Here is a 15,165-nt window from a genome sequence, read left to right on the forward strand (position 1 = left end):
TCCCTCTGAGGCTTTTAAGGAGATTTAGCATTCGCAGCTAAAAAAGAAATTCTTGATTTCAGCTTTTCAATGGGAAAACTCGTTTTGTTATGGCCTAATTAAAACCTGCTGTTCTTCGAAGAGTCTTTTACATCTTGGAAGAAAACCAGGAGATGTTTTCCATCTTTTCAAAAGATTTGTGTTCCCCCCACCAACGATTTTTGTGGAAAAAACAGAATTAGTTTGCATTTTGTTTGCTGGTTCGTTTAGTCAATGTTGTACGAAAAAAATGAAGAACAAAAAATAATATGGAAAAAACAACAAATTTAAAGGGTCAAGTTTCTAGAATTTGTTTGCCGCGTTTTAATATAATTATTTGTCTATAACAAAAGTCTTTCGATGCAGTATCATAAAAACTATTTGAGGCTAACAGTCTGAAATATAGTTATTTAATTTACATAAATTTGAAACCTGCACGAAAATTCTCCAGAAATGAAAAACTCAACAACAACAAAATGTGTCATTTTCAATTTTCGTCTCATTCGTTATTTTGGAGTTCATTTGTTACAATTAATTTCGACTCAAATTGACAAAAGACTGCACAAGAACCTTGCAAGACTCCAAAAAAAATTACAAAAAAAAATAAAAAAATTTAATTTTGGCTTAGAACGAAGAGAATTAAAAATTAATTAGAAAATAAGGAAATTAATAGGGCAAAGAATGGAAAACAGGCAACTTCATTCCACTTGTCAGAAGGTTTTTCAGAAGCTCTATAGAAGGATTGTTTGTTCTCAAATAATTATTATTACGCCGCAGTGAGAGGGGTTTAGCTACAAATTTAATCGAATGTTCCTTCCCAAAGTTTCTTAAAATAACCCCTTCTATTTGAAGTTGATTGAAGTTTTTGGCGCTTCTTTGGTTCCTTTTTTGCTGCATTAGTAGTTTTGCCAAACAGACAAATATAAATGGTTAGAAAACATACCAAACGATAGTAAGTGAATTTGATGGCCTTGTTTCATTTTGCTTAAGTCCCATTGAGAGGATTAATTCAGTATGCACTTTACAAACAGGCTGCAACTGACATCATGGCTTGCTTTTTGTATTATTACATGATTATATTTTATTTAAGTGTGATTAGATTTCATTTTATTATCATTTTTTGTGTTTTGTTTATATCAGAAATTTATAAAAAGGGAAACTTTAGCGTAAACAGCAAAGTATTAAGAATGGTCTGCCCCCTTCAAAACGTAATGATTTTGTTCATTTCGAGTTTAAAGTTTGCCGCTTATTTTTATTTGAAAAAAACTTATTTTTTTTATTTAAAATCTGATCGTTTTTTAAATTACGCCAGAAAATTTACCTTTCTCCAGCAGGAAAAATTCCTGTCAACTGAAAAAATCCTCCTTGGAGAAATCTTCCCATGCAACTCCTTCCTTAAATAAAACAAGTTTTTTAACTGAAAGTAAGGAGAGATATCAAAACTTAAAACGAACAGAGATTATTCCAGATATAAAACCCTCTCCCCTCCTCAATGCCCCATTCTTTTCACTAAAGTTTTCTATTTTTTTAAAAAGTTGAGTTGTGAGTATACTGCTATACTGCTTTTAAAATAGTATGCTACTATAAAACATAACTAATAGTATTACTATAATAAAACAGTGTAACTTAAGTAGTGCTACTTGAAAGGTCTGAGGAATCACTTAAAAAACATGGACTGAAAGAAGGCAAATAATTCATTTTTTTATTTTATCTAGCCGTTACACACGGGTCTCTGAATTTTCAGTTTAAACCAGTGGAATGGCATCGATTTTTTTTTAACATTGACTAATAAAGTGTAGAAAAACGTAAAAATTAAAGGAAATTTGAGTTAATCCTGGAAACAGAATACACCTACAATATTATTTCAGAATTTCTCAACTTTTTAATTCCAAACAGTCAAAAATATAGTTATGTTTCAAACCGTTCGTGGTAACAATTTTTATATTGATTTTAAATATGTAAGTCTTATCAAATTTTTTCTTACCCACCAAAAGTTATGAGCCTGAGAAAATTTGCCTCATTTTAAAAAAAAGGAAACACTACCAAAGAGTCGTTGAATCTCAATGAAAATCAAATTAAAAAAAGAGTTTTTTTTTAATTGCAAGTAAGGAGCGACATTAAAACTGAAAACAAACAGAAATTATTCGAATATGAAAGGGGTTTTCCCCTCTGCACCGCCCCGTTCTTTACGCTAGAGTTTGACTCTGTCACAATTCTACTTTTTAAAACAATAAAAAACTTTAGCGTAAAGAGCGAAGCGTCGTGGAGGGGACAATCCTTTTCATATTCGAATAATTTCTGTTCGTTTTAAGTTTTAATGTCACTCCTTGCTTTCAGTTAAAAGAAACTTGTTGTTTTATTTAATTTCTGAACGTTTTTGAATTAATGCATGCTTAGATTCTGGCTCGCCGCACATGAATAATTAAAAAAAAATTTGTATTAATATTTTTTTTGCTAAATGGCTTTCTTATAGCTTTGATCGGATGATTTTGATAAGAAAATGGACGTGGGGGAGGAAGCCTAGTTGCCCTTCAATTTCTGCTTACTTAAAAATGCAACTGGATTTTATTTTCTTTCACGAACCTTTTTGTTAGTAATAAACATACGTACCTCAAAAATCAACTTACATAAGTGTACATACTTAAGGAATTGGGACAAAATCTAAGCTTTAGTGTAAAGAGCGAGGTATCGACGAGGGTTGAACCCCCTCATATACGCAATAAAAACATACGAATATAGAAGGTCGTTACGTAAGTTAATTCGTAAGTTACGTATTTTTTTACCAATGAAAACGTTTGTTAAAATTTAAAAGCTCTAATTGCTTTTTTAAGTAATCAAAAACTTGGAGGGCAACTAGACCTCCTCCCTCGCTCCTTTTTTCTCAAAATCTTCCGATTAATTGCAATTAATTAATATCTAAATTTCATTTTAATTATTTATGTGCGGAGAGCCAAGATCAAAACATGCATTAATTCAAAAACGCCCAGAAATTAAATAAAAAAACAAGTTTTTTTTAAATGAAAGTAAGGAGCAATATCAAAATTAAAACAAACAGAAATTACTCCGTATATGAAAGGGGCTTTTCCCCCTCAACGCCCCGCTCTTTACGCTAAAGTCTCTTACTGTTTTAAAAATAGAGTTAAGAGTAAGAGTCAAACTTTCGCGTAAAGAGCGGGGCGTTGAGGAGGAAAAGCCCCTTTCATATACGGAGTAATTTCTCTTCGTTTTAAGTTTTAATGTTGCTCCTTACTTTCATTAAAAAAAACTTTTTTTTTATTTAATTACGTATATAACGCGGTTTGTCTCCTCCGCAATACCTTGCTGTTTTCGCTAAGGTATTTTTTGTAATTTCAACAATTTATTCTACGGCCTTTGTGATTCAAGGGTCATTCTTAAGGATTTGGGATAACATTCAAAACCTTACTGTAAAGAGCAAGGTATTGACAAGGGAACAAACCCCTTATATACCTAATAAAAACACACATGTCAAAGAAGAATGAAAAATTCTATAATAGCAGCTGTTGGATGATGTCATACTCAAAATGCTATTGCGTATGTTCGTCTCTATGGTCGTCCAGATTTATTTATTACTTTTACATGTAATCAATCTTGGGACGAGATACAGCAGCTTTTACTTCAAGGACAATCAGCGGTTCATAGACATGACATTACGGCCTGTGTCTTCCGGCAAAAGTTGAAATCACTGATAAACTACATAGTAAAACTTGAAGTGTTTGGGTTAGTGCGATGCTGGATGTAGTCAGTGGAATGGCAAAAACGAGGATTGCCACACGCACATATACTAATCTGGCTACATTATAAAATTACTTCTAATGAAATTGATGATGTGATTCCCGCTGAAATATCTGATGAAAATGTCGGTAAGGGCTTATATGGTATTGTGGTAAAAAATATGATACATTGACCTTGCGGAGCACTGAACGAAAAATCACCATACATGGCCAAAGGAAGGTGCACAAAGCAGTATCCTCGACTTTTAGTACCCAACACAATTACTGGCGATGATGGTTACTCGCAATATAGAAGAAAATCTATTGAAGATGGCGGTAAAACAGCAATAATAAAGAAGCGTAACGGTACCACCATCGATGTAGATAACCAGTGGGTTGTTCCATATTCCCCTTTATTATCAAAAACATTTAATGCACACATAAACGTTGAATACTGTAACTCCGTAAATGCAATCAAACACATACGTAAATACATCAACAAAAGCAGTGACATGGCAGTTTTTGGCTTGTAGTCCAAAATCAGTGATATCGACGAAATCGTAAAATATCAGGCTGGAAGATACATAAGCAGTAATGAAGCTGTTTGGCGAAGTCTTTCATTTCTGGTACATGAACGTAGTCCAGCTGTTGTTCACTTAGCGGTACATTTACAGAAATGTCAACGTGTTTATTTTTCGGAATCCAACGTGCAACAAAGAGCCCTGAATCCACCGGATACAACGTTAACTGCTTTCTTTTCGCTATGCAAAAATGATTCTTTTGCAAAAAAACTGCTGTATACTGAAGTGCCTTCGTATTACACGTGGAATAATAAAAATAAAGTATTTGAACGTCAAAACAGGGTAAGTCAGTCGACAGCCAACCTACCATCTTCAAAGATACCACGATAGGAAGACTCTACACCGTTCACCCCAATCAACATGAATGCTTCTTTCTACGCCTGCTTTTGCTGAATGAATCCGGTCCGACGTCTATTTGAGTATTTGAGAACTGTAAACGGTACTATACATGACACTTACCGTAGTGCATGCCAAGCTCTGAATTTATTGGAGAATGACCAACACTGGGATAACTGCATCAATGACGCGTGCGAAACGTCAACTCCATGTCAAATTCGTGCATTGTTTGGAATCATACTAACAACTTGCTCTCCTTCAGCTCCTATAGAGCTATGGGAAAAATATAAATCGAAAATATCCGAAGATATACTCCATCGAAAACGGTTAAAGATGTCAGATATGACTTTTGATTTAACATTAGAAATTTATAACTACACTTTAGTTATTATAGAAGATTTGTGCGTATGTATGGCAAACAAACCTCTTCAGGATTTGGGAATGCCTTCACCTAATCGTACCGCTGCTATTACCAGGCAGTCCTTTACAAGTCAGTCGACACAGTTTTGGAACCCAATGAGGCGGTTAATTATCCATCTGAATTTTAAATTCCCTGGATCTTCCAGGGTTTCCACCACACGTGCCACAACTAAAAAGATGCGTACCAATAATAATGACTTGCCGTAAAAAAAACAATGGAAAACGTAATAGAGGCAACAATCTTGACAGGACCTTTCGAGGGTGAGGCTGTTCTTATTCCTTGCATTCCAATGATTCCAACGGATCTGCCTTTTCAATTTAAAAGATTGCAATTCCCAATTCGATTAGCATTTGCAATCACCATCAACAAAGCTCAAGGTCAATCATTAGAAAAATGTGGTGTACATCTTAATACTGATTGTTTTTCCCATGGACAATTGTACATTGCATGTTCGAGGGTCGGTAAACCTGACAATCTATTTATATGCAGCGACAATTGGACAGCGAAGAATGTTGTATATTCGCAAGTTTTACGCAGTTAATTTGTATTGTATCTATCTATCTATCTATCTATCTATATAAAAATGAGTTGTGTGTATGCATGTTTGTTTGTCTGTAAAAAGAGCGTTTGCATATGACGTCATTCTAAGTACATAAGGCTTTGTATATGCACAGACAATGGGAAAGCCAATGTTGTATATTCGCAAGTTTTACGTAGTTAAAAACATATATATATATATATATATATATATATATATATATATATATATATATATATATATATATATATATATATATATATATATATATATATATATATATATATATATATATATATATATATATATATATATATATATATATATATATATATATATATATATATATATATATATATATATATATATATATATATATATATATATATATATATATATATATATATATATATATATATATATATATATATATATATATATATATATATATATATATATATATATATATATATATATATATATATATATATATATATATCCATAGGTGTTACACAGGGACACAACTACAATGACGCGTAACTAATATGGCACGTAACGACTTACGCGCGGGGGGGGCTTGGGAGGCGAAGCGCCTCCACCAACTAGGTGTTGGGGTGGCGCGAAGCGCCACATATATATATATATATATATATATATATATATATATATATATATATATATATATATATATATATATATATGTTTATATATATGTATACATATATATATATATATATATATATATATATATATATATATATATATATATATATATATATATGTATATATATATATGTATACATACATATATATATATATATATATATATATATATATATATATATATATATATATATATATATATATATATACTAGCTGTTATATACCCCAACACCTAGTTGGTGGGGCGTTTCGCGCCCCCCCAAGCCCCCCCGCGCGCGTAAGTCGTTACGCGCCATATTAGTTACGCGCCATTGTAGTTGTGTCCCTGTGTCCCACCTGTGAATAGAGATAGATATAAATATATGTTTTTAACTACGTAAAACATGCGAATATACAACATTCTTCGCTGTCCCATTGTCTGTGCATATAAATAGATTGTCAGGTTTACTGACTCTTGAACATGCAACATATAATTGTCCATGGGAAAAACAATCCGTATTCAGATCTATACCTCATTATTCTAATGATGTGTCCCTGTGTCCCGGTCGTCATTTATATTCCCTGTGTCCCGGTCGTCTTTTGTGTCCCGGTGTCCCAGTTTGTAATATCTCTTTGAGTGTCCCGGTCGTCATTTATATTCCCTGTGTCCCGGTGTCCCGGTCGTCATTTGTGTCCCGGTGTCCCGGTCTGTAATTTCTATTCGAACAATCTCTGTGTCCCGGTCGTCATTTATATATCCCGCCTGTGCCCCCGGCGTCCCCGTTGTAGTTGTGTCCCTGTGTCCCGGTCGTCATTTATATTCCCTGTGTCTCAGTCGTGATTTGTGTCCAGGTGTCCCAGTCTGTAATTTCTCTTTGAGGTTCCCGGTCGTCACTTATATTCCCTCTGTCTTGGTCGTCATTTGTGTCCCGGTCTGTAATTTCTCTTTGAGTGTTTTTTCTTTTTAGTTTTTTACCTTTTTTCTTTTTTCATTTTTCTTTTTCTTCTTTATTTTTCAGCGTCACTATGAAGTACATATCGACGAACCTTTGTTTTTTTTTTAACTTAAATCTGGTAGGCATTGATGACCTTATCCAAGTCAAAATCCCAAACCCAATCATCATCGCTATCATTTTCAGTCTTGATATGTTTTGACTCTCGCTGTCCAGGTGGATTTTCATCTAACTGCGTGGTTTTGCGTTCTTTAGCCGCAAGCCTGTTTTCTTGCTTTTCTTGTGATTCCTCGGAACGCTTTCTTTTCTTACTTTCTCTATCAGCAGCAAGTTTTTTGGCATAGACTCTTTGAGCAGCTTCCTCGGCTGTTGCCATTGTAGGTTCTTCAGTCATTTTACAATTAAACACTTTTCCGTGAACGCATGTCTTAAATACCATTAATGACGTCACCGTCATAGCAAAAATGACGACAACTAATTTCATGACGTCAGTCAACACAGAAACATGACGTCACCTGATCCACAGACAGACAACTTATTTTTATATATATAGATATATATATATATATATATATATATATATATATATATATATATATATATATATATATATATATATATATATATACATATATATATATATATATATATATATATATATATATATATATATATATATATATATATATATATATATATATATACATATATCTATATATATAAAAATAAGTTGTCTGTGTGTGGATCTGTGGATGGATCAGGTGACGTCATGTTTGTCCGCATATGACGTCTGAATTATTTCACACTAATACAAATGAAGAAAAAAACTAAAAAAGGTAAAAACTACAAAAAAAAACTAAAAAGAAAAAAAAAACTAAAAAAGCTAAAAAACTAAAAAAAACTAAAAAAAGGTAAAAATCTAATAACTAAAAAAAAAACTGAAAAAAATAAAAAAAGGCAAAAACTACAAAAAAAATAAAAACTAATAAAAAAACTAAAAAAGCTAAAAAACTAAAAAAACTAAAAAAAAACTAAAAAAAGGTAAAAAACTAAAAAAAACTAAAAACTAAAAAAGAAGAAAACTAAAAAAAAGGAAAAAACTGAAAAATAAAAGAGAAAAAGAAAACTAAAAAAATATGAATAAATATATATAAAAATAAGTTGTTTGTGGGTTATGTCTGTCTGTCTGTCTGTCGAGTGACGTCGTGTTTGTCCGCATATGACGTCTGAATTATTTCACACTAATACAAAAGAAGAAAAAAAACTAAAAATGGTAAAAACTACAAAAAAAAACTAAAAAGAAAAAAAACTAAAAAAGCTAAAAAACTAAAAAAAACTAAAAAAAGGTAAAAAACTAAAAACTAAAAAAAACTAAAAAAAGGCAAAAACTAAAAAAAAACTAAAAACTAATAAAAAAACTAAAAAAGCTAAAAAACTAAAAAAACTAAAAAAACTAAAAAAAGGTAAAAAAAAAAAAAACTAAAAACTAAAAAAGAAAAAACTAAAAAAAAAGGAAAAAACTGAAAAATAAGAGAAAAAGAAAACTAAAAAAATATTAATAAATATAAAAAAGTAAAAAAATGGTAAAAACTACAAAAAAACTAAAAACTAATAAAAAACTAAAAAATCTAAAAATCTAAATAAACTAAAAAAGAAAAAAAAGAAAAAAGGAAAAAAATAAAGGAGAAAAACAAAACTAAAAAACGAATGTATATACAGACCGGGACACCGGGATACAAATGACGACCGGGACACAGGGAATATAAATGACGACCGGGACACAGGGACACAACTACAATGGGGACGCCGGGGGGCACAGGGGGATATAAATGACGACCGGGACATCGGGACACAAATGACGACCGGGACACCGGCACATAGGGAATATAAATGACGACACTCAAAGAGAAAGCGACCGGGACAAAAGGAATGTTCGATTAGCAATCATCAAAGCACCGGGACACAAATGACGACCGGGACACAGGGAGTATAAATGACGACCAGGATATAAGTAAAAAAACTAAAAAACTAAAAAAAGGTAAAAACTACAAAAAAACTAAAAAGAAAAAAAAAAGAAAAACTAATAAAAAAACTAAAAAATCTAAAAATCTAAATAAACTAAAAAAGAAAAAAAAGAAAAAAGGAAAAAAATAAAGGAGAAAAACAAAACTAAAAAACGAATGTATATACAGACCGGGACACCGGGATACAAATGACGACCGGGACACATGGAATATAAATGACGACCGGGACACTCAAAGAGAAATCACAGACTGGGACACCGGGACACAAATGACGACCGGGACACAGGGACAAAACTACAAAGGGGATGCCGGGGGGCACAAGGGGATATATAAATGACGATGGCGACACAGGGAATGGTAGATTAGCAATCACCATCAACAAAGCTCAAGGGCAATCATTAGAATCATGAGGTATAGATCTGAATACGGATTGTTTTCCCATGGACCATTATATGTTGCATTTTCAAGAGTCGGTAAACAATCTATTTATATGCACAGACAATGGGACAGCAAAGAATGTTGTATATTCGCAAGTTTTACGTAGTTAAAAACATATATATATATATATATCTATATTCACAGGTGGGACATAGGGACACAACTACAATGGCGCGTAACTAATATGGCGCGCAACGACTTACGCGCGCGGGGGGGCTTGGGGGGGGGGGGCGCGAAGCGCCCCCATCAACTAGGTGTTGGGGTGGCGCGAAGCGCCACCCCAACAGCTAGTATATATATATATATATATATATATATATATATATATATATATATATACATATATATGTATATATTTATATATATATATATATATATATATATATATATATATATATATATATACATATATATATATATATATATATATATATATATATATATATATATATATATATATATATATATATATATATATATATATATATATATATATATATATATATATATATATATATATATATATATATATTGAGCTCATCTAAGTTACGAATAATTAGCACATCTAGGAATGATATTTTATTTGCAATTTCAATTTCTAAGGTAAACTGTAAATTTCTATTATATGTATTAAGGTGATCTAAAAAAAACCTAAGTTCATTTTCCCCATAGTACCAAAGTGAAATTACGTCATCCATGCAACGTCCCAAAAAGATATGCCTAAAAAATATGAATTTAATGCTCAATTTTCAACATGCTCTATATAAATATTCGCCAGTAACCCAGAGAGAGGCGCACCCATGGGTAAGCCATTTATTTGTTGGTAGAAAGAATTACGGAATTAGAAATACATTGAATACTTGTTACAAAGTTTAAACAACGTCATTAAAACTTTGGAATCTAATCCTGTCCCTGAAACTTCTTTCAAGTCATAATTTTCATTTATTTTATTTTCTAATGATTTCTCAGATTCTGCTACATTAATATTTGTATACATAGACACAATGCCAAAGCTACTAATAATTGTGTTTTCTGAAATATTTACGTTTTTGAGTTTTTCAACTAAATTAACCGAATTACATATATAAGATTTTTGAGAAAAAAGGTTTCGAAGGCTGTACATAACCATTTTCCAATGTTGGAGGCGGGGGCTTTCGTACACGCTACTAAAAAAAATCTTGTTTTTGTATTTAATTTCTGAACGTTTTTAAATTAATGCAGGTTTCGACCTTGGCTAACCACAAATGAATAATTAAAACAAGATTTATATATTTTGTATCTTTTTAGCTGCTATGTTAAGGCTATTTGAATTTTTTTTTTCTTTCCACGGTTTTTTTTCCAACGCAGTGTTTTCTTCAGACATTTTAAGTAATTTTTTTAGGTAGTATTTAAATTCAGTTAATATCGTTTAAAGGGTAATTTTTGACTTTATTATGCATGGTGTCCTTCAAGTCCTCTCACACCTTCCTCATTTTAAATCTGATGGCGTCTAACGTTTCCGTAACTCCGTGTAATTTCAGTGTAAATCACCAAAAATTACTGTTTTGACAAAACCCACCCATACCCATCTCCCAAAAAATCATCTCTGGATATGCGCCTTTCCTTCAATTGAAGGTCTTCACAGGGGAATTGGCCTCCTTCCAAACATATTAACCAAAGTGTTAATTTGGTATTTGTGTATTATACCGCCAACACTCGTAATTCATTTAAACAGAGCCTAAGTAGAACCGATTTTTATGACCGTTTCATTTTGATGATATTGAAATTTCATATATATATATATATATATATATATATATATATATATATATATATATATATATATATATATATATATATATATGTATATATATTAACTTTGTAAACGCAATTTCACGTTAGCTTTCACTTTTTAAGGACTTGTGTGTTTTTTCAATCAGTTTTGTAAGAAATCACCCACATTCGGTGAGATTCCACCGTTTTCCGTAAAACACAAAAACAGGGAAAATACAAGGATATGGTTCATGACTTGTGGTTTAGTAGATTGTCAACCAAGCTCTATTTACTGGTTAATTTTGTGAGGTTGCTAATAATCTTCTTTCAATTAAATATTTGTCCAAAATCCTAGACCGTAGTATGGTTTAAACTATAGCATATCCCTTTGTCAGCGCACTCTGAATCACTAAATAATGAAACATGGGGGATGGAGTTTTTCTTGAAATTTTAATGAAACTTGGTGATTGTGGATTGACTACTGGTTAGGCTTGTGATTTAGAATAGAAATAAACTTTTTGAGCTTTATTCCTATTAAGGTTGAGGAAAGGAAGGAAAATAGAGTAAAGTATTTTTTAATCCTATCAGTAGCTTTAGTGATCTTTTTAGCAAGTATTCGTTTTGTTTTGAGCTTGAATCGGTTATTAATTATAATATCTGTTTGTTTCGGGTTTATTTGTTTATTGATGGCACTTTTTGGTAGTGATTTATTTAAAAAAAAAACAATTTTTATGTAACTGAAAGTAAGGAGCGAGATTAAACCTTAAAATGAACATATATCATTTTAACAGATTTCATATTCCGTATATGAAAGGGACTGTCTTCTCCTCAACGCCTTGCTCTTTACGCTAAAGTTTTACTTTAGTTTGACTCCCTTTCATATAAAGAATAATTTCTGTTCGTTTTAAGTTTTAACGTCGCTCCTTACTTTCAGTTAAAAAAACTTGTTTTTCTTATTTTATTTTTAATAAAGAAAATAATTTGCTGGTATGAGCAAAGAACACAAGAAACTTATGAGAGTGGAAACTGGCACTTATGTCTGAAAGAAAAATCATTAACACCATCTTCTAGCCTTTTGCAAATTACCCAAAAACTGGTGCATATGGTTTTTTTCAGGTACTTTGAAATACAGGGTAGGGTAAAGTATACGAAATTCTGTCATCAGTTGGTCTACCAGCTTAAACTCAACTATCCTGCTTAACCAGTGAAGATTTCCCCAAGCTAATATAGGACTAGTTTATGGAGACTGGCTTTTACCTAATGTTTGAAAGCGAAAATTCCAACCAATTCACTTTAGAGAAAGATGTGACCTTAATTTTTTTTGCATTCCAGGTTATCTAAATTGATTATCTTGTTTTCTTTGAAATTATCCGCTTTTTAAATTTCGAGACAATATATCGTTGGTGATGTTAATATATTTTAATGTGACATGACGTGCAATATAACATACACAAGGCCATATCCAGTGTGAGCTACGGAGTTTTACCCCCCTCCTCCCCGAAATTTTGCTCGACTCTTGAAAATGTAACAAAAAAGAATACAAACCAATTTTTGATACATTTTTTTTATTTTTTTACCCCTCTCCCCAAAAAAATCCTTTTGTAGCCCCCCCCCCCCCAAAAAAAAAAAACCTAGTACGGCCCTCGATGTTGATGATGTGATATAAATGTGATATATAATCAAATAATATATAACACTTAATCGTTTTCTATTCTATTTTTTTATAAGAATATTTATTTAAAAAGTAGCGCTATCAGCTAAAAATTGACGTCACATTAACATAAAAAGTACTTAATTAGAATTGTCATTAAAAAACCTTTAATTGGAGATTATAGTCCCCCACCTTGAAAAAACAAAGAAAATCATTGAAAATATGAAAGAAAAAAAGATTGAAATTTGAAATCATTGAAAAAAATTTTGGTGTTGGTTACACTGATGCGTCCCCATGTTGTTTGGTTGTAAGATAAACATTCATTACCCACTTAAAATAAAGAAAAGGCGAAATCGTGCATTACCTGAAGGCATTATGGCCCTTTCCTTGATTGTTAAATACTTGATGAATAAAATTTTGGCAATGATTTACTCTTTTTGTCTCCATACTTTAATAGCCTAACCGAAATCTGACTTGGAAAAAAAGGAAAAAAAGCCACATTAGTCTTCTCTTGAATGAAGTGAACTCCACATCCTCCTCAAAATTCCACTCCCCACTCCTATTTGCATAAATCAGACCTCTATAAAAATCAAATCTCGGTCATTAGATTTAGGTATCATACGAGTATTTGCTGCATTAAAGATGGACTAAAATTGAAATTCTGAGTAGTAGGGGCAATATATCGTTATTGCCAGGATAGCATTATTCCTCATTAAAAATCCTTGCAGCAAATTACCTTCTATTTAGAACGTTATGCAAACAACGATACGTTAAATGTTATGGATACACGTTATTATTATATCTATTTTTAGCACACGCTATGCAAAAGTAATACACGGAGTAAAAAATAGAAAAAAAACATAAAAGAAGGAAACATAAAAACAAACAATAAACACAAATATAAAAGAAAGCAATGTAAAAAAAAACAATAAGCACAAAAAATACAAGTATAAATATCAATAATTTATTAAGTTATATTATTAATGTCAATTATTTATTAATGTATCATATGTTAATTTAGTTTTGTTCTCTATTACTTATATTCCCATTAACGATGGGCTAAAAATTATAATTCTGATCAATATTGGCAAATTATTGGCATTGCCAGCATTGTATATTCACCCTTAAATCATCTTAAATTCCATTGTGTGGAGGCTCCTTTAGGTAAGCCATAGAACTCCTTTAGGTTTAATTTCCATAGAAGGGTGACTCCTTTAGGTAAGCCTACCTGTTCTGACTTCAAATTTTGATTTACGAGTATGGGAGTTTCGCCATTAAAAAAACCCTTGCTGTAAATTACGTTACATTTCATATATTATGAAGAAACTGACACGCTGTACGTTGCGGCTGTACGTTATATAATGGTTTAACGTTATTTGTTAATCGTTTAATGCGCATTATGATAATGTTTTGCGGTAAATTTTCAGGTGGCTCAACTGACAGCTCTGCCTCCTACATTGAAAACGAATATCAATGTAGTTTCAAATTGAATTTCAAGTAAGTTGTTTAAGTTCATTCTATTTTCATAGATTTAATTTCGTATCTTAACAATGTCATGTCCTTGGTTTCTCTGCATTATAAAAAAATTAATGGCGAAATCCTTAATTTACGTGATAGGCATGCGAAATAATTTCAGGTTGCGACGACGATTGTGTTGAGCAAGACCATTCATCTCAAATAATTTTGGTATGATTTTTTAATTAATAAATGATTCTTAATTAATTTGAAGAGTCAGAATATAGCGGGTAAAAATGGTGTTTAGATTGCCTGTCCCTCCTGAAAGTTTCTTATTTAAATAGCAGTAATTTTAAATCAAACAAATCTAAAAAAAAAAAAAAATTTGGCATAAAGATATCAAAAAGGTTTGATTAGTATAAAGGTAAAGGTAAACGATAAAGAATACGGCATTATAATTTACAGTCCCTACCGGCGGTGCTTATCATGAAAATGTATTGGGGGGGGGGGTAGATATTTCCCAATTGTAAGAGCAGATACAAAAAAAGTACTTTTCAAAATCAAGGGGCTGGGGCGATTTTGTTCTTTTTATATTTTTTCCTTCAGAGAAAATATTGCAGAAACG

At 31.5% G+C, this 15,165-nt stretch overlaps 1 protein-coding gene across 1 annotated transcript in view; it reads left to right on the plus strand.

The window, feature by feature from the left end:
• LOC136028231 (uncharacterized) overlaps positions 1-15,165 on the plus strand; it is a 129,470-nt gene that overhangs the window by 10,792 nt on the left and 103,513 nt on the right. The window contains exon 2 of the mRNA XM_065705956.1: positions 14,513-14,582. Coding sequence (XP_065562028.1) covers positions 14,513-14,582 — 70 coding nt within the window. The remainder of the gene's footprint in view (positions 1-14,512; positions 14,583-15,165) is intronic.

The sequence above is a fragment of the Artemia franciscana genome, chromosome 6 (assembly GCF_032884065.1).
Source record: "Artemia franciscana chromosome 6, ASM3288406v1, whole genome shotgun sequence".
Taxonomy (NCBI): domain Eukaryota; kingdom Metazoa; phylum Arthropoda; class Branchiopoda; order Anostraca; family Artemiidae; genus Artemia; species Artemia franciscana.